Here is a 23,687-nt window from a genome sequence, read left to right on the forward strand (position 1 = left end):
TCCAGGTGCCCATGCAGTAGGGCCTGCAATCGTGCATACCTCTGGTAGTGGCAAGGAGGAGCAGCACTGGCTGACCCACTACCCATTCAGGTTTGGCCCCACCAGGTCTCTGTTGTGACAAGGGGGGAGTGGAACCAAAACTGAGTGAATGGTGTTGTGATCTCCATGCATAGGGATGTGGGTGGCAATGCCGCTCAATTCTGGCCTCACAGCCCCTCTGTCGTGATGGAGGATCCGGGGGCAGTGGAGCAGCCAGTGTTACTCCTCCTCACCAGGGCTTCCCCCCGACCCCAGGGGCCTGCCCGTCCTTGCCCCACTTCCAACAGCCTGCATCCTCTCTCAAGATGGGGAGTAACACTGCAGTTGGGTGGGCCGGGCTAGAAGGCAAGGGCTGATGATGGTACAGACCGGGCAGGCAAGGTGCTGGGGCCATCAGCTGCAGTGGGCATGGCCCCACAGGGTTTGATGTGTGTACATGGGGAAAAATTTTCAGGGGTGCCTGTGTACACAGCCTATTTCTCTAGAGCAATGCTTCAGCCTGCACAGAATCTGCTACAGGAAATGGTGAAAGAACTTTCTTAAAAAGGTATCAGGGATTTTTTTCCTCTTGTCTTCAGGCTGCTTGGCCTGTTGTTGCTGTTGATTAGGAATGGGGGAGCAAGAAATTTGTGGCTTGGTTTTCTTCCAAATCTGCTAGAACTACTGGTACAGCAAGCAGATGTAAAAAGTTAAATCACTTGTTTTTCCTTAACTGTATTCATTTCAAAATGTATTGATCCGAGACAAGGGATGAGAAAAAGAAATCAGACTCCTGATCCATTACGTTTTCCTTGTTCTTGTGGAAATGTACCAGTATTCGGTTACTGTGTGAGACTTGATGGTAGAAATTGGCAAAAGAAAGTTTTATTGAAATGTAAAACCACATGAATCTCATCTGGTTTCATGTTCCATCACCATCTTGAATACCAATCATATATGTAGGCAGAGTTGCTAAGATTAACAATCAGTTGGGGTAAATGTTAAGCTTGTATCAAAATTGCACAGACTTTTGGCATGCTTTCAGGGTTGAAACTTGGCCATTCTGAGTGCATTTTATTTAAGAACGCAAGAATGGCCTTACTGGGTCAGAGCAAGGGTACATTTAGCCCAGCATCCTGTCTTCCAATAGGGGCCAATGCCAGATGCTTCAGAGGGAATGAACAGTTATGGGCAATTGAGTGATCCATTCCCTGTCATCCCAGGAACTGGCAGTCAGAGGCTTAGGGACACGCAGAGCATGGGTTTTCATCTCTATCTTGGCTGATAGCTACTGATGGATCTTTCCTCCATGAACTTATCTAATTCTTCTTTTAACCCAGTTATACTTCTGATCTTCACAACATCCCTTGGCAATGAGTTCCACAGGTTGACCATGCTTTGTGTGGAGAAGTACTTAGTGATACTGGGTTCTTTCTAACTGGAAATTCCAAAGTGAAACTTAAGTTTCCATCAGCATGGATTGAAATTGAAGAGAACTTTCACACATAGACATGGCCAGAATGAAATAGCTCAGTTTGAACAGCTCTACTTGCTATTCAAAGCTTAGATGGAAGCTTTTTAACTCTGTGTTTCTCTCTTTGTGAGCACCTAAAATTTCTTTTAATCTTTTCAGGACTTCCTGTGCTCTGAACATTGTATTAGTGCAGCCTCTTGAAAACTTGTCTGTCATTCTGCCAGTAACAACTGGTTGCAGCCAGATCACACTATGGAACATGTCAGGGACACTTCTCCACTGTTATATCATTATAAGTGTGTTGATTTACAGTTTCTAATGCCAAATCCCACATGATGATGATTGATGAAACTGAAGTTTATCACAATAGAATATCCATAAGGAAATACAATTCTACCAAGTGCTACAATGATTAGATGCTATTGATGATAGAGATGAAACAAAATGACCACTTCACAGCCTTTCGAGTGTGCTAAATATAAATGCAGAAAAAAAGAAATACACATTGTGGGTCCTTGATTCAGGTGGTGTAGAGAGGTTGGATAATCCCATATATTTAAAATGTGGTGCTAGTTTTTTGTGCTGTAAATTGCATAGCTACATGGGATAAGTTTAAATTAAATTGTAGTTTGTGTTCTTTGTTGTAAACAGTGGGTAAGAAGCTGAGTACTTTTGACTATATCACAGAGCAGCGACGCACACAGAATACCAGGGACCCGGAAAGTGATGTGGAAGTGACAGAAAATACATCTGTCAGAATGGATCCCCTACAGGTAGGACCTTGCATCCAGAAATTCATCTTCTTTCTGGTGCCTGTGAGTTCTGCAAAGTTAGTGTTGGAAATTGATATGGTGGGCCAGAAATCTAGGGATTCTATCACCTGAGAAGGAAGGATTCTTTGATAGCTAACAGATGTATTCTCCAAGGGCAAGTCATGCCTGACTAATCTAATTGCCTTCTGTGATGAGATAACTGGCTCTATGGATGCGGGGAAAGCAGTGGACCTGTTATTCCTTGACTTTAGCAAAGTTTTTGATACCGTCTCCCACAGTATTGTTGCCAGCAAGTTAAAGAAGTATGGGCTGGATAAATGGACTGTAAGGTGGATAGAAAGCTGGCTAGATCATCGGACTCAACGGGTAGTGATCAATGGCTCCATGTCTAGTTGGCAGCCGGTATCAAGTGGAGTGCCCCAAGGGTTGGTCCTGGGGCCAGTTTTGTTCAATATCTTCATTAATGATCTGGAGGATGGTGTGGACTGCACCCTCAGCAAGTTTGCAGATGACACTAAACTGGGAGAAGTGGTAGATATGCTGGAAGATAGGGATAGGATACAGAGGGACCTAGACAAATGAGAGGATTGGGCTAAAAGAAATCTGATGAGGTTCAACAAGGACAAGTGCAGAGTCCTGCACTTAGGACAGAAGAATCCCATGCATTGCTACAGACTAGGGACCGAGCAGCTAGGGAGCAGTTCTGCAGAAAAGGACCTAGAGGTTACAGTGGACGAGAAGGTGGATATAAATCAACAGTGTGCCCTTGTTGCCAAGAAAGCTAACAGTATTTTGGGCTGTATAAGTAGGAGCATTGCCAGCAGATCGAGGGACGTGATTGTTTCCCTCTATTCGACATTGGTGAGGCCTCATCTGGAGTACTGTGTCTAGTTTTGGGCCCCACACTACAAGAAGGATGTGGAAAAATTGGAAAAGTCCAGCAGAGGGCAACAGAAATTATTAGGGAGCTGGAACACATGACTTATGAAGAGAGGCTGAGGGAACTGGGATTATTTAGTCTGCAGAAGAGAAGAATGAGGGGGGATTTGATAGCTGCTTTCAACTACCTGAAAGGGGGTTCGAAAGAGGATGGATCTAGGCTGTTCTCAGTGATGGCAGATGACAGAACGTGGAGTAATGGTCTCAAGTTGCAGTGGGGGGAGGTTTAGGTTGGATATTAGGAAAAACGTTTTCACTAGGAGGGTGATGAAGCACTGGAATGAGTTACCTAGGGAGGTGGTAGAATCTCCTTCCTTAAAGGTTTTTAAGGTCAGGCTTGACAAAGCCCTGGCTGGGAAGATTTAGTTGGGGATTGGTCCTGCTTTGAGCAGGGGCTTGGACTAGCTGACCTCCTGAGGTTCTTTCCAACTCTGATATTCTATGAGCTCAGGAAAAGTTTTCACCAAGTCAGCCACAATGCTGATAAGGGAATTTTTTTTCCAGCAAATTGTTTTACTGTAGGTAGCTTGGTAAATGCTGGACTAAGACAACTAAGTGCTATCTCATATTAAAAGATGGACCTTAAACCATGGACCTAAAAACACCTGCAAAAAACAATTTGGATCCAGCATGGGTTTAAATTAAAAAAACAAGCTGATGGTGTACTGGACTGTTGCCTTCACCACCCGTTTATATGGATATGCATTCTGGGCGTGTTCTCTTTCAGTATGTCCACCTGACAAGTTTCACCAGCACCAGAGTGCATATGCTAAGTGGCAGTGCAAAATCACCAATGTTGAGGTGCTGAAGCAAAGAAAGACCATGAACACTGAGGTCATATGATTAGACTTCAGCTTTGTGTCCACATTTAAAAATTGTTAATAGTTAGCACCTGAAGGGCTACAGAATGCCAGTATTCTGAGCTGAAGCTAGGAAAGCAAACAAGGCAAACATTATAAAAGACATGAGGAATGTCTGCAGTTTAACCTAAAACTCTGTCTCATCAATATTGCCACCTTCTAGCATTCAGAAGTCTTGACTCATGCCCCCAAAATGTATGAAATTGGCTTTAAAATTCTGAGCATTCTGTTTTGTTTTGTTTTTAAAGTGGAGTTCTTTTTATTTGCCTTCCAGTTTTTGAGCTCTTCAGGTTCATGTTTTCAAGCTTTCCTTCCCAATCCTGAGGGCTATACATTTCCAACTTTTTTTTTTCCCCTTAAATGAAAGCTGACTTGTGCAATCACTTGAGTCCAAGAGCTGGAGATTTAAGAAAAGCTCCAAATATCATAAGACTTCTGATTAAAATCATAAGTGGCAACACTGTAACATCAACAACACCAGAAAGCAAAATCTTGCAGCTGACTGTGAATTGTCTAATAATGTATTCATGTTGAAGAACACCAGCATATTGACCTCCTAATAAAGAACATCCGTGCAAATGAGAGACTAACCTGGTGCCCCAGATTGGTTATCTAGATCAGTGAAGCATGTGGGAAAGAATGCCTCTTCTGTTGGTCTTAAAAATGGCAAATGCTGTTGTCCATCATAATAACTTCTTTCTTTAATAGTCATCTTTATATTCAAAGAGCCACTATATGTTGTGTGTTCTGACTTCCAGGTACAAGTATTGCTTTGAACATTTGATCCAATGAACATTTAAAATGAAACCTCAACATCTACAATCTTAAGAAGAAGAAGAATGCATAACCTACTGTAAAAATGTTGCCACCCATTCCTCCTGCTTTCCTCTAATTTTCCCATTTCTTGTTTTCTTCTGTGTAATGTGGTTTCTGACGTTTAGATTGTAAGCTTTTGGGGGCACAAACTCTGTGTGTGTGTGTGTGTGTGTGTGTGAGAGAGAGAGAGAGAGATACCTAACATATTGTTGAGTGCTGGATAAATAAGATCAATGATATTAAAACAGGAGATTTTTGCCCACCCATAGAATGAGACTTATTCAACAAGTAAAGAGTTTGTTTATTTGTTTAATAAATTAGTGTACTATTTTAAAAATGTATTTTAATAGCATTATATAAATATTTGTTTTACCTCATTTGCTCAAAGCAATATAAACCTTTCAAAAATATTGTCTAGAGACTGTCTAGAGGCACAAAATTCTAACAGGTGGTGGGGGTTTTGTTTTGTTTGTTTTTTGGGTTTTTTTAGGATTTGTCTTTATCAAGTCCACAAAAGGAGTGTGAGGTTTCAGTTTCATCTCGATCTGGGTAAGTTAAATACAAAATTAAATAGAATGTATCCATGTTTAAAGCCTACCTTAGCTGTGCATAACTACAGTTAACAGCTTTTATCTGAAAATTTAAAAATTGGTGTTCGATTCAAATCAGTGTGTGATGTCTGGGGCAGGGATCATGTGTGGTGTAATACCACACTCATCATTAGTATTTAGCAATAATGACTTTGTATCATATAAAGCCAAATCGTGGAGGTGGTGGTAGCAGCTTCGTAGTAAAGGTAGCACTGTGATTTGTAGGAAATTCGGGAGTAAAATCCCTCTTTTAAATACCTTAAAGATTAGATTGCTTCACCAAAATTTATCATATTAATTTCTTAGAGGACAATTGAATTTTCTGTGACGTTTTCAGACAATCATCTTGCAAGATTTGAAAAGGAAGCATTGGAAAGTGGCCCCTCTTAATGTGTGGTCCTGGGAGCCTAACACTTTTTTGTCTCTTCAGATCTAACAGCCTAGAGTCCATGGCAACTCCAGACTTCACACGCAGCTTTGATAACATCTCAAGCATGGCTGCATTTAAAAAAAATAATCAGATTTTTCCCTTTTTCTCATAATTTACTTCTCCACAATGGGAACTTAGTGGAAATGGTGGTCTCCATTCTTGGAGTGCTGTCACCCTGCTTTCCTGTCTACAACTGTGCTCAGCACAGACAGCCTGCTAGGATAGGCTGGTCAGAAGGCAGGCAATGAGAGAGGGACTTCTGAGGCAGAAGAGATAGAAGAAGGGTAGCTGTCCAGGATGATAAGCCCCGTAGAGTACACTCCTCCCTAAAGCTCTTTGCTGGAGGGCTTAAAATCTATCTTCCTTTCCCTTTCTCTCCCAAATGAGAAACCAATTTGTTATCCTAGTGCTCTCCCCACCCAGCGTGATTGACTTCTTCATGCTCTCTGCAATCTGCTGTTGGCCTTATCTCCCCGTTCCGTACACCATATAGTGAAATCTTGGTTCTGTTGAAATCCATGTCAAAATTCCAATTGACTTCACTGGGGCCAGGATTTCAACCCAAGTCTCCTCTCTCCTGCCTGACCTCCCTGATATAATCTAGCTTCCCCATTAGTGGTTCCCAGTTTAAAGGAGGAATTTGGTACAAGTAGTGAGGGAGACAGATCACACTGGGTGCACAGGTTAGAGTAAATGACTTCTTGCAATAGAGAAGGCAAGTTGAGACTGGTTTCTTCCATGACTCCTGATTTATCTTGCTTGCCTGAAACTAGAAACCATCCCTCTTTTTATTAAGGCAACCGTACAATAAAATATTAACATTGTACGTATTCAGGATCAGATTCATATTCAAATAACCTGGCTGAAGACCCAGGAACAGCTGTTTGATTTTGAGTAATCTTAGCTCTTACTCACAATGAATAATCACTCTGATAATAAGGAATTTATTCCAAGGAAATATTAATTAAAGTAGCTAAGGAAGAATCCCTTGGCAACAAGAAATTAAAAAAAAATGTCCAAAGCTGCTACCGTCAGCTGCATGAATGGGTGATTTTTTAATTATTATTTTAGTGACCTAAGTTTCTTTTTAACCCACGAATTACTATGAGTAGCTATATTTGGGCTCCAGTCTTCAAGTTTCACCCAGTATTTGGAAGGTCTGTTATTAATCCAGTTGATCACATCTTTTAATTGTGATGCATAATAATAAGCCAAATTAGGGAAAGCTACTTCACCCCATTTTGTACAGAACCACCCTTTATACAGAACCACCCTTTTTTCTTTCTTTTTTTCCATATGGATTTTAATAGCACATCCTGCCATGTTTTTGATGTCATGTCAGGGATACAGACAGGGATAGAGTGAAACAAAAATAACTTTGAAAGGACATTTCAAATTTCAGATGTGTTCTATTCCTCCAAGTATTTTATTCCATATTGGAGGGTAATTTGCCTTAAAAATATTTGTATGTTTCTCCATAGTATTTATTCCTAAATATTTTAAAGATTTAAAGGTGCTGTCAAATGGATAAGGAGTCCTTGCCCTGAATAGCTTATATTCTAAATGTAGCATGGACCCGTTGATATAGCACTGGACTGTGTGCTAGGAGACGTAGGTTTTACTCCAAGCTCTGTCATGAACTTGCTGTGTGACTTTGGGCAAGCCACTTAACCACGCTGCTCTTAAGTTTCCTCATCTGTAAAATGGAGATAATAATAATGGGATAATAATGCTTACCTGTGCTTTGTGGATGTTTTCACATCTATGGATGACACAAACTGAATGGCTGGTTGTTGATTTTAGTGGTGCAATAATAGATAGAGAGGGAAGCCCCACCAGAAAGAAATAACAGGATTTTGTTTTGTTTTTGTAATTGTTCAGTGCTTTTATAGAGTAAACATCTGATTTAAAGTTCTACAAATTATGGTATTTTCCCTTTGATAGCTCTCTGTGCTTAGAGAAGAATTGGAGCTTGTATTTAATTTAAAAACAGAAAACATATGGAAAAATTCTAGAATCAAAGTTTTGATTTCATTTATTCACTTGAATTTCCACTGGCCCTGACTATTGCAGTGCTATGCTAAATATACCCACAATCTCCAACAATATAACTCCTGTAGGCTTGATTTAACTCTCCGACGATAAGATGCAACAAAACCTGAAGCAGCATACTTAGGGGATGAAATAACATCAGTATTTTGAAGAATTATTGTTTCAGCTGCTTGTAAAAATTAAAACTAATAGGCCATTAACAATGTGAATTATCTAACAGCCTGGTGTTCAGAGGTGTGTGCGCAAACATGCTCTGTAATTAGGCATGTGTAATCTCTGCGTCACTGATGTCAATATCAAACTTAACTGCTATTTTAAAGCTTTGTTTTTAAGACGTTTTCTTTGTCTTAAGGCTTGGAAAGTATTAATGAAAATCCAAATATTTTGTATTGGCTGCCTTTGAACTGTTAATTGACTGAAGCTATAGCTAAGCAACAGAGAATAACACTGAAGGAGGACTGCGGTTTTATAATGTTAACTCTGATGTAATGTTCTCCCGCAGCAAAAGTACATGTAAGAGCAGAATGCTGTGAAACCAGGTATTCTCATAGCACATTCTGTCTCACGGGGATTTAAACTAACCTTGAACTACTCCACTAAACTAAATTGGTTCCTGGGTTTTATAGGACTGCTTTCTCATAACTCTGAAAACATTACAAGGGTAGCCTTGTTAATTCAGGAAAGTGTTGTGTAACTTTAAATTGAATGAACAGAGCATCAGTGATAAAATAACACAAATTTTCAGCCTGATGAACAATGAAATACAGTGGAGGTTAGTGGCAAATGCTTTTTTCTACAAGCCAGATCCTCAGCTGGTGTAAATTAGCATTACTCCATAGACTTCAATGGACCGGTGCAAGTTTTCACCAGGATCTGGCCCTCTATGTGAGGAAAATCTTATTTTTGTTCACACTTATTAATTGTAAATTTTAAAATTACTTTTTATAGTAATTAGATTAATTGCAACATATTTTGTTCAGTTTTAGTCTTGCCAAAATTTATTTCCTCCTCTTCTGTTACATGGAGTTTTTCTTTTAAGTTTAATTTCTCGTTGTGGTTGCTTGAATTGGTTCTACTCTTACTTTTATTAAATAGTATCTCCTTGGCATGGCTCGTAAATTGACAGTTGAATAACTGTGTTAACAAGAGTGATGCTTTTGCTTTCTGTTCCTGCTTTCTGTGCTTTTCTTATTGTATCAGTAATAAATCAGTACTAAATTTAGTAAATAAGGTCTATTTTTAAAATGGGAGCCTGCATTTCTTTGTTTTGTTTTGCTTGGGAAGGCAAATATAAAAGTGTATTAACAGCACCTTTGTTTGTTACAGAATTACAGAAAATGTCAAAGAGGCAGACCTGATGCTAAGGAAACATAAGAGAACAAAAAAACCCCATGAATTAAACAATTAATAAACAGAGGGCATATTAGGAAGAAATATTAAATTCTTGCAGAGGTGGATAGCTAATCATGCTCATCAGGGAAACGTATTTATGATTGGGAAGACACATTAAAAAAACTGCAAAAATTGAGTGTTTATGAAAATTTGCCCTGCTACAGTTTTAAGCATCTTAATGGTATGAAGTATTCTCTTCTAGGAGAGAGGCATATGTGTAACGGAGCCCCAAACAAAACCACTTGTTTAAAGAAATGTTACTTCCTGTACTGTATACCACAATCAAGGAAGTAAAGATACCATACTTTTAATTTATTTATAAAATTACATTATATGAAATTTATCTCTGATCAGGGAAGTGGGAGAACTGCAGAGATGTTTACTGGTAATATTCAGATGTGGTACTGCAGAGATCTTCTCACAATCCACTGTTCTGCCAGATTCTGTTCTGCATCGCTACTTCCAGTAAGATAGGAATTGTAGCTCTCTTCTAAATTGCTGGCAGGATATCTCTGTGGTGTGGCCAGCAGAGGATACTGTCTATATATGTTATGGTACTCTTTGTGCCTGTTGATCAATTTGTAAAGTAGATGGAATGGCTCCATAGAGTGTTAAGAAATTTAATGACTGTAGGCAAAGCACTTCAAGATCACTTGACAAAAGATGCTATCTAAACGCAAAGCAGCCAGATTTTTCAAACTGAATTGCCTGAATTATCCAGATACATAAGTGTCCTGATTTTCAGAGTTAAACATTCACAAGTCTTGCTGACTTTAGGCAGAAATATTCGTATTTAGCACCTCTGAAAATCAAACAGCTTACCTGGGACCATAAATATGGATTTAAGTGCCTAACTTTAGGCACCCAGTTCTAGAAATATTGGCCAGTATTCTGCATAATATTAGAATTTCGTCTCTTCTCTTTTGTATATCCAGCATGCAGTGGCCCTAGAAACGATCATTTTAATTAGTGGCCTCTTGTGGCGCTGCTCTGCTATTAGCCTATCTTGTTCTTTCACATTTATAGCAAATGGTCAGTTTCCACATAAAACTTCTTACTTTTTTGGACCATTGAATCATATTCTCAGAGAATGAAAATGGGGAAAATCAAGTGACTTATTTTGCCATGACAAAGACCTTTCAAATGAGCCATTTCAGAAATTAAAGTCTAGTAAAAATATTTTGTAATTTTGGGTTTAAAAGATGAAATTGACTTTCTCTCAACTTAGTTTTATATGTCTAATGATGAGTTAGAGGTAAAGGAAGGTTTCTTTTAAATCATGTTTTAAAAGGCATTTGTTCTTACAGACTTATTTAATGTTATGCAACTCTGGGATACCAATGAAATTTTACTGTAAGCACTGAGAACCTTTTAGCTAAAAAGTAATAAATATCCAGATGCTTGCACATAAGCCACCTTTCACAAATAAGGGTTCAGTCTTGTCCTGGCAGAAAGTCAATAGAAGTATTGCTTGAGTATAGAGACTGTAAAATCAGGGTGAAATTCAATTCCTAATTGACTTTGCTTTAGCTGACATTTCTTTTTATTTCCTCTTGCTTTTTTTTCTAGTGCTCTACGGTATCAGGAAACTGGACAGCTCTCCATTAAATACCCAAGTGTCATATGTACTGAAGCATCTGATATTGCTTCCTTTACCAATTTGTCTCCTGGTCCAGAGGTAATGATGATACATTTATTACTTACAAGCAAAAATGTTCTATCTTAATTTATCAGCAGTGAATCTCACCATCAGAATTCAGACCATCTTAAAAAGATGAAGCAGATGCAAGCCTTGCAGAGATAAAAGAGCAGGAGCGCACTGTACTAAGTTTTAACATAGTCAGAAGTATAAATGTAGCACATAATCCACTGCCCCGACCTCCATTTTCAAAATCTTTAGAGCTGAACACAAGACTTTTAATTAGAGAGATGAAAACCAGTTAATAAAATTACTGGAGTCTCCTTATGAAATCCTTAATGTCATTATCCTCTCTCATAATTTCATCAGAAGGCTTTTGGAGAAAGTGGCAGTCATTGTAGTAATTCAGCAAAAAATATCCTAATAAGCAGAGATGAACTAAATTAGCCATAAATAGCTTGATTAGCCAGTAAACAATCTTACCTAACCAGAGCAAGGTGGGTAATGAGATTCTCTGATTACATGCAAATAGTATTGTTCAGGTTACCTATTACTGTCCTCCTAGCATTCTCCTTTCTGTAAACCTTCTAATTAAACTGCAGATTTTCTTTCAGTAGTATTTTTATTTATAGTTAAATGTTTTAGATCGAGGGATTCTAATTGAAAAGTTGTCATCTAATTGATCCCTCCATTATTTGGATTGACATTTGCCTTTTATCTAACTCAGGGGTTCTCAACCTTTTTCTCTCTGAGGCCCCCTTCAACATGCTATACAAACTCCAGGGCCCAGCAGGGGTGGTGGAGGGGGACTCCAGGCTCTGGGACGGCAGGGGGAGCCTTGGGCATAGGCATAGTTTGACTTCTATTTGGCGGCGGGGGAAGGGCCGGCAGGGCTTGGGCCGGCTCCGCACAATGCAGTCCAGGAAGGGAGTGCTACCTCCACTCCCTGACACACCTCAGCAGGCCACCCAAGGTGGCACAACCAAAAAATACAACTCAAAGGGGAGACTCAGTTCAAAAAGTCTGAAAACCACTCAGGGTGCAAGGAGGGGGGTAGCTGGGGCAGGGCATGGGCAGAGGGGTAGCTCAGGGTACAGGGAGGGGGTAGGTAGGGGCTGTGTGCTGGGAGGGCTACCCCTGCGGTGGCTACGTCCTGAAGGCTCCGCTGCCCTGGAGCCAGGTCCGTGAGCAGTCACAGGGGCCTAGGAGCTGAGGAGCAGCCACAACCCCGGGCACCAGCAGCGGACGGGGGAATGCCACAACTGCCGGCTCCATGGCACCACCGGCCAGAGGAGCAGCTGCCCTGCACTGCCTGGCTCTGACTTCTGACCTATGACCTGGCCAGAGCGTGGGGCCTGAGAGGGCCTGGGGAAAAGGAGATGGGGGGAGATGCCCCCGGGACTGCCCCACTCTGGGTAAGGCACTGCAGTTTTTGGGGGCAACACTGGGGCTCAGGGCTTCAGCCCTGTACTGCTCACAGTTTCACCCTGGGGGGTGCAGCCTGAGGGGAGGATGCTGGGGCACCCTTATTGCTCCTAGCTTCAGTGGGAATGGGGGGAGCACCGGGACTCCCGGCTTCAGACCAGGGGGGCACCAGGGTTCCTGGCTTCTGCTCCACACCACTGCCAGCTTCAGCCCTGGGGGGAGGATACGCCAGGGCTCCCCTGCTGCTCCCAGCTTCAGCCCTGGGGGGAGGTGCCAGGGCTCCCAGCTTTTGCCCCACGCCACTGCCAGGGCTTGGGGCACCAGGTTTCAGCCAGGGGGCCCTGCAGCTCCCCTGAAAGGTCTTGCGGACCCCCAGGGTGCCACAGACTCCCAGCTGAGAACCGCTGATCTCACTGATTTACCTGGGAAGGTTGGTGTATGTTTGTGTGTGTATGCACACGTGCATGATGAGCTGTCTTTATGTTGTAGTATTAGTGTAATAGCAAGGATTAGGAGAATATTCTTCTAGAGTCTTAAACTGATTTATATTTTCCTGTGGATTATTTAAAGAAGATAAAGACTTATCTGAAGCCCAGGGGGCAGGGGTATGAGTATTTTAGTTCAGGCATTACATACAAGACAGCATACGTTACTTGACTGCTGGTGAATACCTAGGGTGCACTATGGCAGAGTGTCTCCATCTGCCCAGGAAGTGCATCAGAAGACAAATAATGACCATCCTTATGCATCTGTGTTCTAAGGTATGCCTTAAAGGTGTACAACAGGCAGGAGCGTTATGTGTAGTTTATTTTGAAAATACAGATGTGTAAGATGTTGCCTGTGCTCTTTCTGTACCCTAAATTCTCTGTGGCATCTCTTTGGAGCCTAGGTGGCTGTCTCTCCATTGGTAGGTAACAGGTAAGTAACCAGGGTGTCATGTCACTGGCTTTTGTATCTCAGGAAGGAGGACAGGGACCATGATCTGGCAGGGATGGTCATCAGAACCTATACTTCTTCAAAATATTGAGAAATGCAGAAGAGGTATGAAGAGTGGTGTGAAATCCTACTCTAGATGGGAGGAGCTGCAGGAGAGGAGACTCCTGGACCCAGCTGTGTGAGGGGACAAAAAGGAGGCAGGTGTTCAAGTGTTGAAGCAGAGGCAAAGAGAGAGATTGGAACACGTCCATGTTAGGGTTTTAATAAGCAAGGATGGGTATTTTGAACTGGAGCCTGAAATGAGTGGGGAGACAGTGGAACTACTTGAGGAAAGTGAGGAGATGAAGTGGTGCTGCTTTGTACATGAAGACTAGGAAAGCATCAGCCGTCTCTCTGCTGGAATCGGGAGATCTGGGACTTGGGTAGGCCATGGATAATGGAGTTGCAGTAGTTATGGCAATGGCATGGATGAGGGTTTCAGCAGAGGTGGAGTAGAGACAGAGGCATACATAGGCATTGTGGTGGAGGTAGTGATTTGTCTCCTGATCGAGAGAAGTCAGTCATGCCTTCAAGTAAATGCAAATTACTTCAACTGGAGTAAGAAACAACAGTTGTAACAAAGTGAACTAAGTTAGCACAGCGTTAGGGCCCTTATTCTAAACTGCAGCAAGTCCACTCCATTCCTACGTTCATTCTCCAACTCCAACTGCAGCTAACGACTTTTAAGATCTGGAACAATCTGTAAAAGGGGTGAGTAACTGGACAGTCAGTCACCACAAGTGATAAGACAGATTTTCAGGAGAAGGGAATTCGGAGTCAAGGATGATTCCAGAGTTATAGACAACAAAGGTAAATGGGAGATATGAGTTGAGCAGGACAGGAAAGGAGATGGAACTGTCGTTGAGGATGCCCTTCTTGCCACAGAAAAGAACTGCTGTCTTTGAGGTGGTTAGCTTATAGAATTAGAGTTTGGACCTATTACATGCTGTTTGGTACAGCCTTTAGAAAATTCAGAAATAAGGCACACTGCACATAGAGGCTATTCTTCAGGGCTTGCTCTGGGCCTCTAATCCTCACCCAACAGAAAATGCTTGACAGGACTAGGAAATGGTGAAACATCTAAACTATGGAAAAATGACTGACTGGACACCTTCACTGGGGTACTTGTTGCACAAAGAAAAATTCATAACATAAAAGTAAACATGATCTGATGAGAACCCAGAAGTTTCAGTAGCAAATGACTGTCAGTGTCCTGGCCACAAGAAAACACTCCAACCAGTATCAAAGTGGATAGTAAGGTGGAAAAAACACAGAACTCTCCTCTGCTCTCTTGCCTTGCTTTTCTTTGGTCTTCATTAAATAATGGGGAATTGTATGGCTCCCTCCTACAGAGGGTAAATTTATGAATTTAAGTGCCTGGGAACAGTGTTTCCTTGGGGTCTGCAAACTGTTCTTACATTTGAGATTTGCTGATCTTCACCTAACATTATTTTAGATTGTGGATGTGTCCAAAGGGTGCTAGACACTTTCCAGACCCGAGAAGAAGACACACAATCGCTGCCCTGAAAAGTTTACAATCTGGTGTGTTAGTTTATACATAGTTTCTAATTTTTCATCCTTATCAGATGTTAATATTATTGAAGAGTAATGGAAAGGGAAGAAAGGATAAGTAAACAGTCTGTTCGTTGTCATAGCAAACTTATTGTAGATAGTCCCTTTCCCAACAGTTAAGCAAACCATAAAGTGTTCCAGACCTTAGCATGAAAGGGCCATTCATTGTTCACTAATTTATTCACAGCTATTTATTTTTGCAGCCACATGTTTTTCTGATGACTGTTGAGATAAGGAAAGGTAGAAGTCTGTGGACAGCTCTTTACTGGAAATATGTGAAGACTAAAAAAAAATGCCAAGTATTACAGTAAAAGTGGTAATCATGCAAGTAATACTATCACTTAATTCTGTGTGTGCCAGTTCTGATTTTTTTAAAAACTTAGCATAGATAAATTCCCCATATCTTGATAAGGCTTGAAAAATCCACTCATTCCCTTGCCATGCCTTTTCCAGAACTTGATTTGCATAACCATAAGGACCTTTTAGAAAATGAAAATAGGTTTCCAAATGTCATCTGAGTACAACAGATGCAATGCTGTCCACAAGCAGCCCCAGTGCATCTACTGATGCTCATAGCTTTGTAAGCAGCAGCTGTGTAAAGATGAGAAGACATTGGTCAGTTTCACTTCTGCTATTTAGATTCTTGTGGGCAAAAACGTCAGAACTGTCATGAATCATGTTGACCTCCCATTGCTTCTGGGAACAGCCCTGATAAGTTGCAAAGGCGGACACTGGTGATCATGGGCGGTAGGTATCGAAGGCAGGGGAAGGCTAAGCCTACCCAACTGGCCTGCGTAGCCCTGCCCAGACTCCACCCCCAGACTCCCTCCTGCTTCCCGCCATGCTCCGCTGTGGCTCTTCCTTCTCACATGGCTGGGGCCCTGGGCCAGTGGCACCAGAACTGGGGGTCTCTTCCCCACCAAGGCTCCACCCCTGCCAGGCCAGCATGGAACCTGGCTGGGGAACCCAGGCAGCTGTGGGGAGCTGCAGCGGGACCCTCCACCTTCTCGGGATGTGTGGGGCGGGTGGGGCAGCCCCCAGCCTGTATCCCCATCTGCCAGGCTCCCCAGCTACCTGGAGCAGGAGGAGGGTCTGCGACACCACACCAGCTGCCTGTGTGGCTCTCCCTGACCCAGCTCGGGCCGTGGGGGCCCTCAGAGCCACAGCCCAGCCACTGGGGGAACCGTGTGGGGAGCTGGGGTCCCTTCACCTGCCCTGGGCAGGTGGCCTGGGACATGGGCAGGGGGCTACTTTTGCCTCCACCTTGGGTGCGGGCCCCTGCCCCCCCCCGACTTTTGGGAGGGCTCCAGCGCCCTTGCCCCAGTTTGGGGCTACTGGGAGCCAGTCTGCAGCCCGGGACTCTGAACAGCAGGAGCTGGGCGTTCCGGGGCTGGGGGCCATGCTGCCTGCCTGCCCGCCACGCTGGGAGCCGCACACAGCTGCCTGCCCACCCGCTGCTATGGGGCTTGGGCTGGGGGCTGCGCTGTCTGCCCACCCACCAAGTGCTCCGGGGTTGCGGGGGGTCACTCGGGCAGCCTGGGGCTGTCGGGGATGGGGGGCTCTGGGCTCCGGCGGGGGAAGGGAGATGGCCAGGGGCAAGCCTCTCCAAACCTGCGATTCACCCACCGCCCATGCTGGTGATATTCTTGGGAGGTGAAGATACAAACAATGGAGGGCAGAGGAGCAGTGGAGAGCTTTCCACATTACCTCTCACAGCAGCCCAGAGGGGATGGGGGCAGGATTCAAAAAGGATAAGACGTTTATATTAGTAATGAGAACCTGTGACATTACATTAGCTAGGCTTTTAGAATGGGAGATAAAGCCTGAGCCGCAGTGTCTATCCAGCTATTTTTAGAGTGGTGGCCTGAGTCCTGCAGTCCCGATCTGTCGACCTGGGCTCTGAGACTCTCACTGCTGCATGCTGTATCCTAAAGGGCCTGATTGGGCACTATTGAAGCCAATGGGTGTTTTTGCTCTGATTTAACTGGGAGTAAAATTGGTCCCTAACTGCCGATGGTTCAAATGAAACTTTCCTGATGAGCAAATTATAATTTTATAATTGTCTAGAGCAGTGCTCATTGGGCCTTCCTGTGCAACACTAAGTACCTGCCACCGTCAGACAGGAATTCCCATACTAGACCCGACCAGTGGGCCTATGCTCCTATTTACCTACTGTGCTAAACTTGCGGAGATCACCATCATGCTAAAAAGTAGCGATAGTGGGCATACTGGGCAAAAGCTCAATGTAAAATTTAAGTCAAGGTGACTCCTGGTTTCCATACTCAGTGAGTCTCTTGGAAAAACTTCTGAGAGGCTGTTAGAGGAGAGGCTTTCATCATTCTGAAAAGCCGCAGTGGCATGCTATATTGGCATTAGGCTCCGCCCAAGTGACCTGGCAATCTATAGCTGGGATTAATTTACAAATCTGATTTGTTTTTTGTAGACTGTGCCAAAAAGGACTAAAGAAACTCTGTGTGAGAATATTCATCAGAACAAGGAAATAAGTGATACTGAAATGGCAGACTTTGGAGGTAAGACCTTTTTATAACACTTGATTTTAATTACAGAAGAATTACTAAAAAAAGAAAAGGAGGACTTGTGGCACCTTAGAGACTAACAAATTTATTTGAGCATAAGCTTTCGTGAGCTACAGCTCACTTCATAGGATGCATTCAGTGGAAAAATTACTGTGCAGTTTTTCCCTCTAAGGTCTAAATATTCATTTAACCTAATCTTAACCGGGACACATACTGACAACATAACTGATGTATGTATATACATAATGTATCCTTGTACTATCTCCTGATCACCACAGCAAATACTGTATTCTAGTGCTGCTTGACAGCTAAGCATTATAGTCATTGCTGAGGGACTTGCTAGCAACACTATAGTTAATTATCTTTCAGGGTTTGTGTGGGTTTTTTATAGAAAACCAAGTTTATAACGGCCATGATATTTGCTATGGGGTACCACCTTTCTTATAAGGCTTAGCCAAGAAGTGTTTTTTCTTTGTAGAAAATCCATTTTTGTAAGAATGTCAAAGTAAAGTGGGTTGTTTTTAATGCATTTTTTCATTCTTCTAACTTTAAATGGGGTTGGCTAATGTGGGGTAATCACTTTCGGTATTTTTAGGAGATATTTTGAGGCCCATAGTCAGCCCTGATGTAACTGGGTTCAATTCTGTTGACTTCATTGGAGTTGTATAGATTTCCACCAGGGCTGAATTTATCTTGAACATCCTTACTAAGATAACTTTTTTAAAAGTAATTCCTATGCATGTATGATTTGTTCATTTTTTTCCGTAAATCAATTTTTAGTACAAATTTGCTATTGTTGGCTAAAGTCAATGTTTTCCAACAGATAAGTTACTGAAGCTATTTCTATTGTAAATATAAGAAATATTTTTAGGTGTATAATATAACACAGAGAGGTTAGAGTTGACAAATAGATTTTCATTGCTAATAGGTATTTAAATCATCACTATACAGGGGAGGGATAGCTCCGTGGTTTGAGCATTGGCCTGCTAAACCCAGGGTTGTGAGTTCAACCCTTGAGGGGGCCATTTAGGGATCTGGGGCAAAAAAAATTGGGGATTGGTCCTGCTTTGAGCAGGGGGTTGGACTAGATGACCTCCTGAGGTCCCTTCCAACTCTGATATTCTATGATTCTGTGATTCTACTTGCTCTGTTGCAACTGTAACAGTGAGATTTATGAGTGTGTAACAAAGCTAGTATCCAAAAATCTGCATTTTAACAGTCTGTATAAAAATAATTCCACAATGGTATACTTTGTCACAAATGACCTTTTTTAGGTTCTGAAAATTAAAACTTTATATTTTACCATAATTCTTGAAAATCTATCAACTATCACAAGTCAGTTTCACCATTATTGCATTACTCTGATTTACTGTACTTAAAACAGAACAACTTTTTTCAAAACCATAACATAGACAGTCGAGAAATAAACGTTGCATTAGACACATAGACTTTAAGGCCAGAAGGGAACATCATGATTATCTAGTCGGACTTCTTTCACATTGCAGGCCACAGAACCTCACCTATCCACTCCTGTAATCGACCCATAACCTCTGGCTGAGTTACTGAAGTCCTCAAATCATGATTTAAAGACTTCAAGTTACAGAGGATCCACCATTTACTCTAGTTCAAACCTGCAAGAGACCCAGGCCCCATTCTGCAGAGAAAGGTGAAAACCTCCCATGGTCTCTGCCAATCTGACTTGAGGGAAAATTTCTTCTCGACCCCAAATATGGCAATCAGTTAGACCCTGAGCATGTCAGCAAGATCCACCAGCCAGACGCTTGGGAAAGAATTCACTGAACAGTATTAACTCAGAGCTCTCTCCATTGAGGTCCCCATCTCCAGCCAATGAAGATATTTGCTGCTAGCAGTTGCAAATGGGCCACATACCATTGTATGCAACCTCCTCATACTATCCCCTCCATAAACTTATTAAGCTCAGTCTTGAAACCAATTAGGAGTTTTTTTTGCCCCCACTTCTCCCCTTGGAAGGCTATTCCTGAACTTCACTTCTCTGATGGTTCGAAACCATCATCTAATTTCAAGTCTAAACTTGTTGATGGCCAGTTTATCTGCGTTTTCTTTTGTGCCAACGTGGACCCTTAACTTAAATAACTCCCTGCTATTGATCCCTCTGATGTATTTATAGAGAGCAATCATCTCTCCTTTCATCCTTCATTTAGGTAAGGTAAACAAGCCAAGTTCCTTGAGTCTCCTTTCATAAGACAGGTTTTCCATTCCTCGGATCATCCTAGTACCCATTCTCTGCACCTGTTCCAGTTTGAATTCATCTTTCTTAAACATGGGAGACCAGAATTGCACACAGTATTCCAGATGAGGTCTCACCGGTGGTACTAACACTTCTCTGTCTCTACTAGAAATACCTCACCTGATGCACGCTATGATTGCTTTATCCTTTTTCATGGCCGCATCACACTGGCGGCTTATAGTCATCCTGTGATTGCCCAATATACTTCCAACTGATAAGTCCCCAACTTCAAATTCTTGTTGTTAGTCCCTAAATGCATGATCTTGCACTTTGCACTATTTAATTTCATCCCATTTCTATTACTCCAGTTTTCAAGGTTGTCCAGGTCTTTTTAGATTTTCCGGTCCTCCTCCTTGTTGGTAATACCTCCCAACTTTTGTGTTATCTGCAAATTTTATTAGCATACTCTCACTTTTTGTGCCAAGGTCAGTAATAAAACTGTTTTAAATAAGATTGGTTCCCTGAGGGACTCCAACAGTAACCTCCAGCCTGACACTTCACCTTTCAGTATGATCTGTTGTAGTGTCCCATTTAACAAGTTCCTTATCCACCTTTCAATTCTCATATTCATCCCCATCTTCTCCAATTTAACTAATAATTTTCCATGTGGAACTGTATCAAATGCCTTCCTGAAATCCAGGTAGATTAGATCTACTGCATTTCCTTTGTCTAAAAAATCAGTTATCTTTTCAAAGAAAGACTCATAGACTTTAAGGTCAGAAGGGACCATTATGATCATCTAGTCTGACCACCTGCACAACGCAGGCCACAGAATCTCACCCACACACTCCTGTAACAAACCCTTGATCTATGTCTGAGCTATTGAAGTCCTCAACTCGTCGTTTAAAGACTTCAAGGTGCAGAGTATCCTCCAGCAAGTGACCCATGCCCCACGCCGCAGAGAAAGGCGAAACCCCCAGGGCCTCTGCCAATCTGCCCTGGAGGAAAATTCTTTCCCGACCCCAGATATGGCGATCAGCTAAACCCTGAGCATGTGGGCAAGACTCACCAGCCAGACACCCAGGAAAGAATTCTCTGTAGTAATTCAGATCCCACCCTATCTAGCATCCCATCACAGGCCGTTGGGCATATTTAGCGCTAATAGTCAAAGAGATCAGGTTGGTCTGACACAATCCACCTTTTGTAAAACCTTTTTGTATTTTATCCCAATTACCATTTACCTCTTTGTCCTTAACTACTTTCTCTTTCAAAATTTGTTCTAAGACCTTGCACACAATTGAGGTCAAACTAACAGGCCTATAGTTTCCTGGATCACATTTTTCCCCCTTTCTTAAAAATAAGTACTGTATTAGCAATTCTCCCGCCATTGGGTACAACCCCTGAATTTACAAATTCGTTAAAAATCCTTGCTATTGGGTTTGCAACTTCATGAGCCAGTTTCTTTAATATTCTTGGATGGAGATTATCTGCCCCTTTCCTGCTCCCCTGCCCCCGATTGCTCCCATTAAGCTGTTTGAGAATGACTTCAACCTTGGATGTGGTAGTAACTTCTACTTCCACATCCTCATTTCCATTAGCCACCCTGCCACTACCCCATAGCTCTTCATTACCTACTGGTTTTAATTTCAGTTCCAAGGTCCAACTCTGCTTGGCTTTTGGCAGTTCTTACTTTAACCCTATGCTTTTATGACCTTCAAGAAAGAGCTTTCCTTATTGAGCCATCCCATCTTCCATTCCTTGCAGGCTTTCTGCTTCCTCTTAATCACCTGATTGAGATGCTTGTTCATCCTCTTTGGTCTGCAACCTTTCCTATGAATTCTTTTCCCCTTTGCTTGGGATGCAGACTTCAGATAGCTTCTGCAACTTTGACTTCCAAGCCTCCTCCACATTCAGATCCTTTCCACTTCCCTTATTACTTTGCTTAATTTTTTTAAGTTTGCCCTTTTGAAATCAAGGACCTTAATTGCTGACCTATTTTTGTTTCTTTCTATTTAGTTTAAACTGAATTACTCATGATCACTTGAACCAAGATTGTTCTGTACATCCAGTTCTTCTATGAGGACCTTGCAATTTACTTATATTAAATCTAAAATGTTGATTTGATGAAGAAATCTGTAAGCTATCAACTCTAGGAATATCTAGGCCCTACCATTATTAGTAGAACTTGTCCTTCAATCTATATCTGGGAAGTTAAAGTCATCCATAATCACACCAATTCACCGTAGTATTTATTTCATTAAAGGTCACTATTCATATCCCAGCTTGGATCCTGGGGGTCTGTAGCATACTCCAAACACTGTCACAGTGGAGCCTGTGTTAGCTTTCTTTCCCAAAGTGATTTTGACACAAGCAGATACCACTTTATCCGTTCCATCACTGTCAATTTCTTTACAGTCTACCTTGTCATTAATGTACAATGCTGCTGCTCCACCATTACCTTTATTTCTGCCTTTTCTGCACGGCACATTCCTATCCATAACTGTACTCCAGTCATGACTACTATTCCACCGTGTTTCTGTTATTCCTATAATATCTGGTTTTAAGCACCAGTAGGTCTAGTTCCTCCATTTTGTTACCCAGGCTCCCTGTATTGGTGTACAGACATCTTCGCTGTTTGTACTAGGCTTCACCCAGATTCCTCGCCCAATTAAGTACAGTCATTCTCCTGCCAGTATCGCCTACCTGACAGTGCCAATACCACTGACAGTAACAATCTTTTCCTCTTGATGTCCATTCTTCTACCCTCTGTCATTCCTTCCTCCACTGCTGGGTCCTCTCTTTAATTTTCCTCCCTCTCCACGTTAGAATCAGGCGTGGAGATTACGTGAGCATCTCCTAGCAGCCTCCCCCGAGATCCTAATTTAAAGCTCTTTTAATCAGTTGTGCCAACCTCCATCCCAGCAGTCTATTTCCCACCCTGCTCTGGTGGAGTCCATCCCATGAGAACTGTCCTCTGTTGGTGAATGCCTCTCAGTGGTTGAACATCCCAAAGCCCTCCTTATGGCACCACTTCCTTGAGCCAACTGTTAATCATCATCATCTTGTCTCTCTTTCATTCTTCTCCTCTGTGGACAGGTTAGAATCCCACTGAAGATCACCTGAGCCTCCATTTCTTTAAGTGTCTTCCCCAGCTTGGCATAGTCTCCATTGATGTGTTCCAGTGAGAATCTGGCTGTGTCATTTGTCCCCTTGTAAAGGATAATCAGTGGATTCTTTCCTGCTCCAATTAGGCTCCTCTTCAGCCTCATGTACACATCCCATATCTTAACTCCCAGTAGACTGCACACCCTTCTGTTCTTCAGATCAGCTCTGGTGACGGTCCTGTCTGTTCTTCTTGGTAGGGAGTCCCCAGTCATGTAGATCTGACTCTTCCTGGTGTAGCTCTCTGGCCTTCCTCTTTCTGTTCTTTCCGGCTGCAAGACCCCTTGTCTTTTGTTCTCACATGCCATCTTCTGCAACTCATCCTCTGTCCTTCTGGGTCTCTGAACTCTGGCTGTCTCCATTGACTCTTCCCCTCTTCTTTTAGGACTAGCCGCTTTTCTCTTCTTTCTTGCCCTTCCACCTTCTGTTACCGCCTGCTGCGCCCCTTCTTAATATTCCAACTCAGTAAACCTATCCCTGAGCTCTATTTCTCCTTCACTGTCCTGTCGTTTTTCCTCTGCCTGATACTTTTATCACATGCTTCCACTGGCCACTTTCCTCATCCAGCAATCCACCCTCAAAGTTCCCCCATCCAGCTTGCATCTGCAAGTTCTGAAGTTTCTGTTCAGCCTCCACTTGCCTTCCCTCCATCATCTGCTCAAGTCCCCTTCAAAACTCAACCATAGTTTCGGCCTTGATCCGAGCCTCCATTCTTCTCTTCCATCAGATCTATCAGGCGGCACTGCACACCAAACAAAGCACCTTTCAGGTACCCACTCCAGGATAATGTACATCCCTCAGCTTCCACATCTAGTTATCCACAT

General features: G+C 42.4%; 1 protein-coding gene and 1 long non-coding RNA gene across 8 annotated transcripts in view; one reads left to right on the top strand and one right to left on the bottom strand.

Annotated features, from left to right (window-relative positions):
- Window positions 1-23,687, top strand: part of LOC102945174 (palmitoyltransferase ZDHHC11) — a 94,992-nt gene that overhangs the window by 64,693 nt on the left and 6,612 nt on the right. For 6 of the 7 annotated variants that reach the window (XM_043540359.1, XM_043540358.1, XM_043540361.1 and 3 more), the window contains exons 7-10: window positions 2,144-2,265; window positions 5,371-5,429; window positions 10,914-11,022; window positions 17,399-17,486. In XM_043540359.1, coding sequence (XP_043396294.1) covers window positions 2,144-2,265; window positions 5,371-5,429; window positions 10,914-11,022; window positions 17,399-17,486 — 378 coding nt within the window. Of the gene's footprint in view, window positions 1-2,143; window positions 2,266-5,370; window positions 5,430-10,913; window positions 11,023-17,398; window positions 17,487-23,687 lie in introns of those variants that run through there. The other variant, XR_006288808.1, reaches the window with a different exon arrangement.
- Window positions 1-23,687, bottom strand: part of LOC122464613 — a 93,176-nt gene that overhangs the window by 37,830 nt on the left and 31,659 nt on the right. The gene's annotated exons all lie outside the window — the stretch shown is intronic.

The sequence above is a fragment of the Chelonia mydas genome, chromosome 2 (genome assembly GCF_015237465.2).
Source record: "Chelonia mydas isolate rCheMyd1 chromosome 2, rCheMyd1.pri.v2, whole genome shotgun sequence".
In the NCBI taxonomy this organism is placed as follows: Eukaryota; Metazoa; Chordata; order Testudines; family Cheloniidae; genus Chelonia; species Chelonia mydas.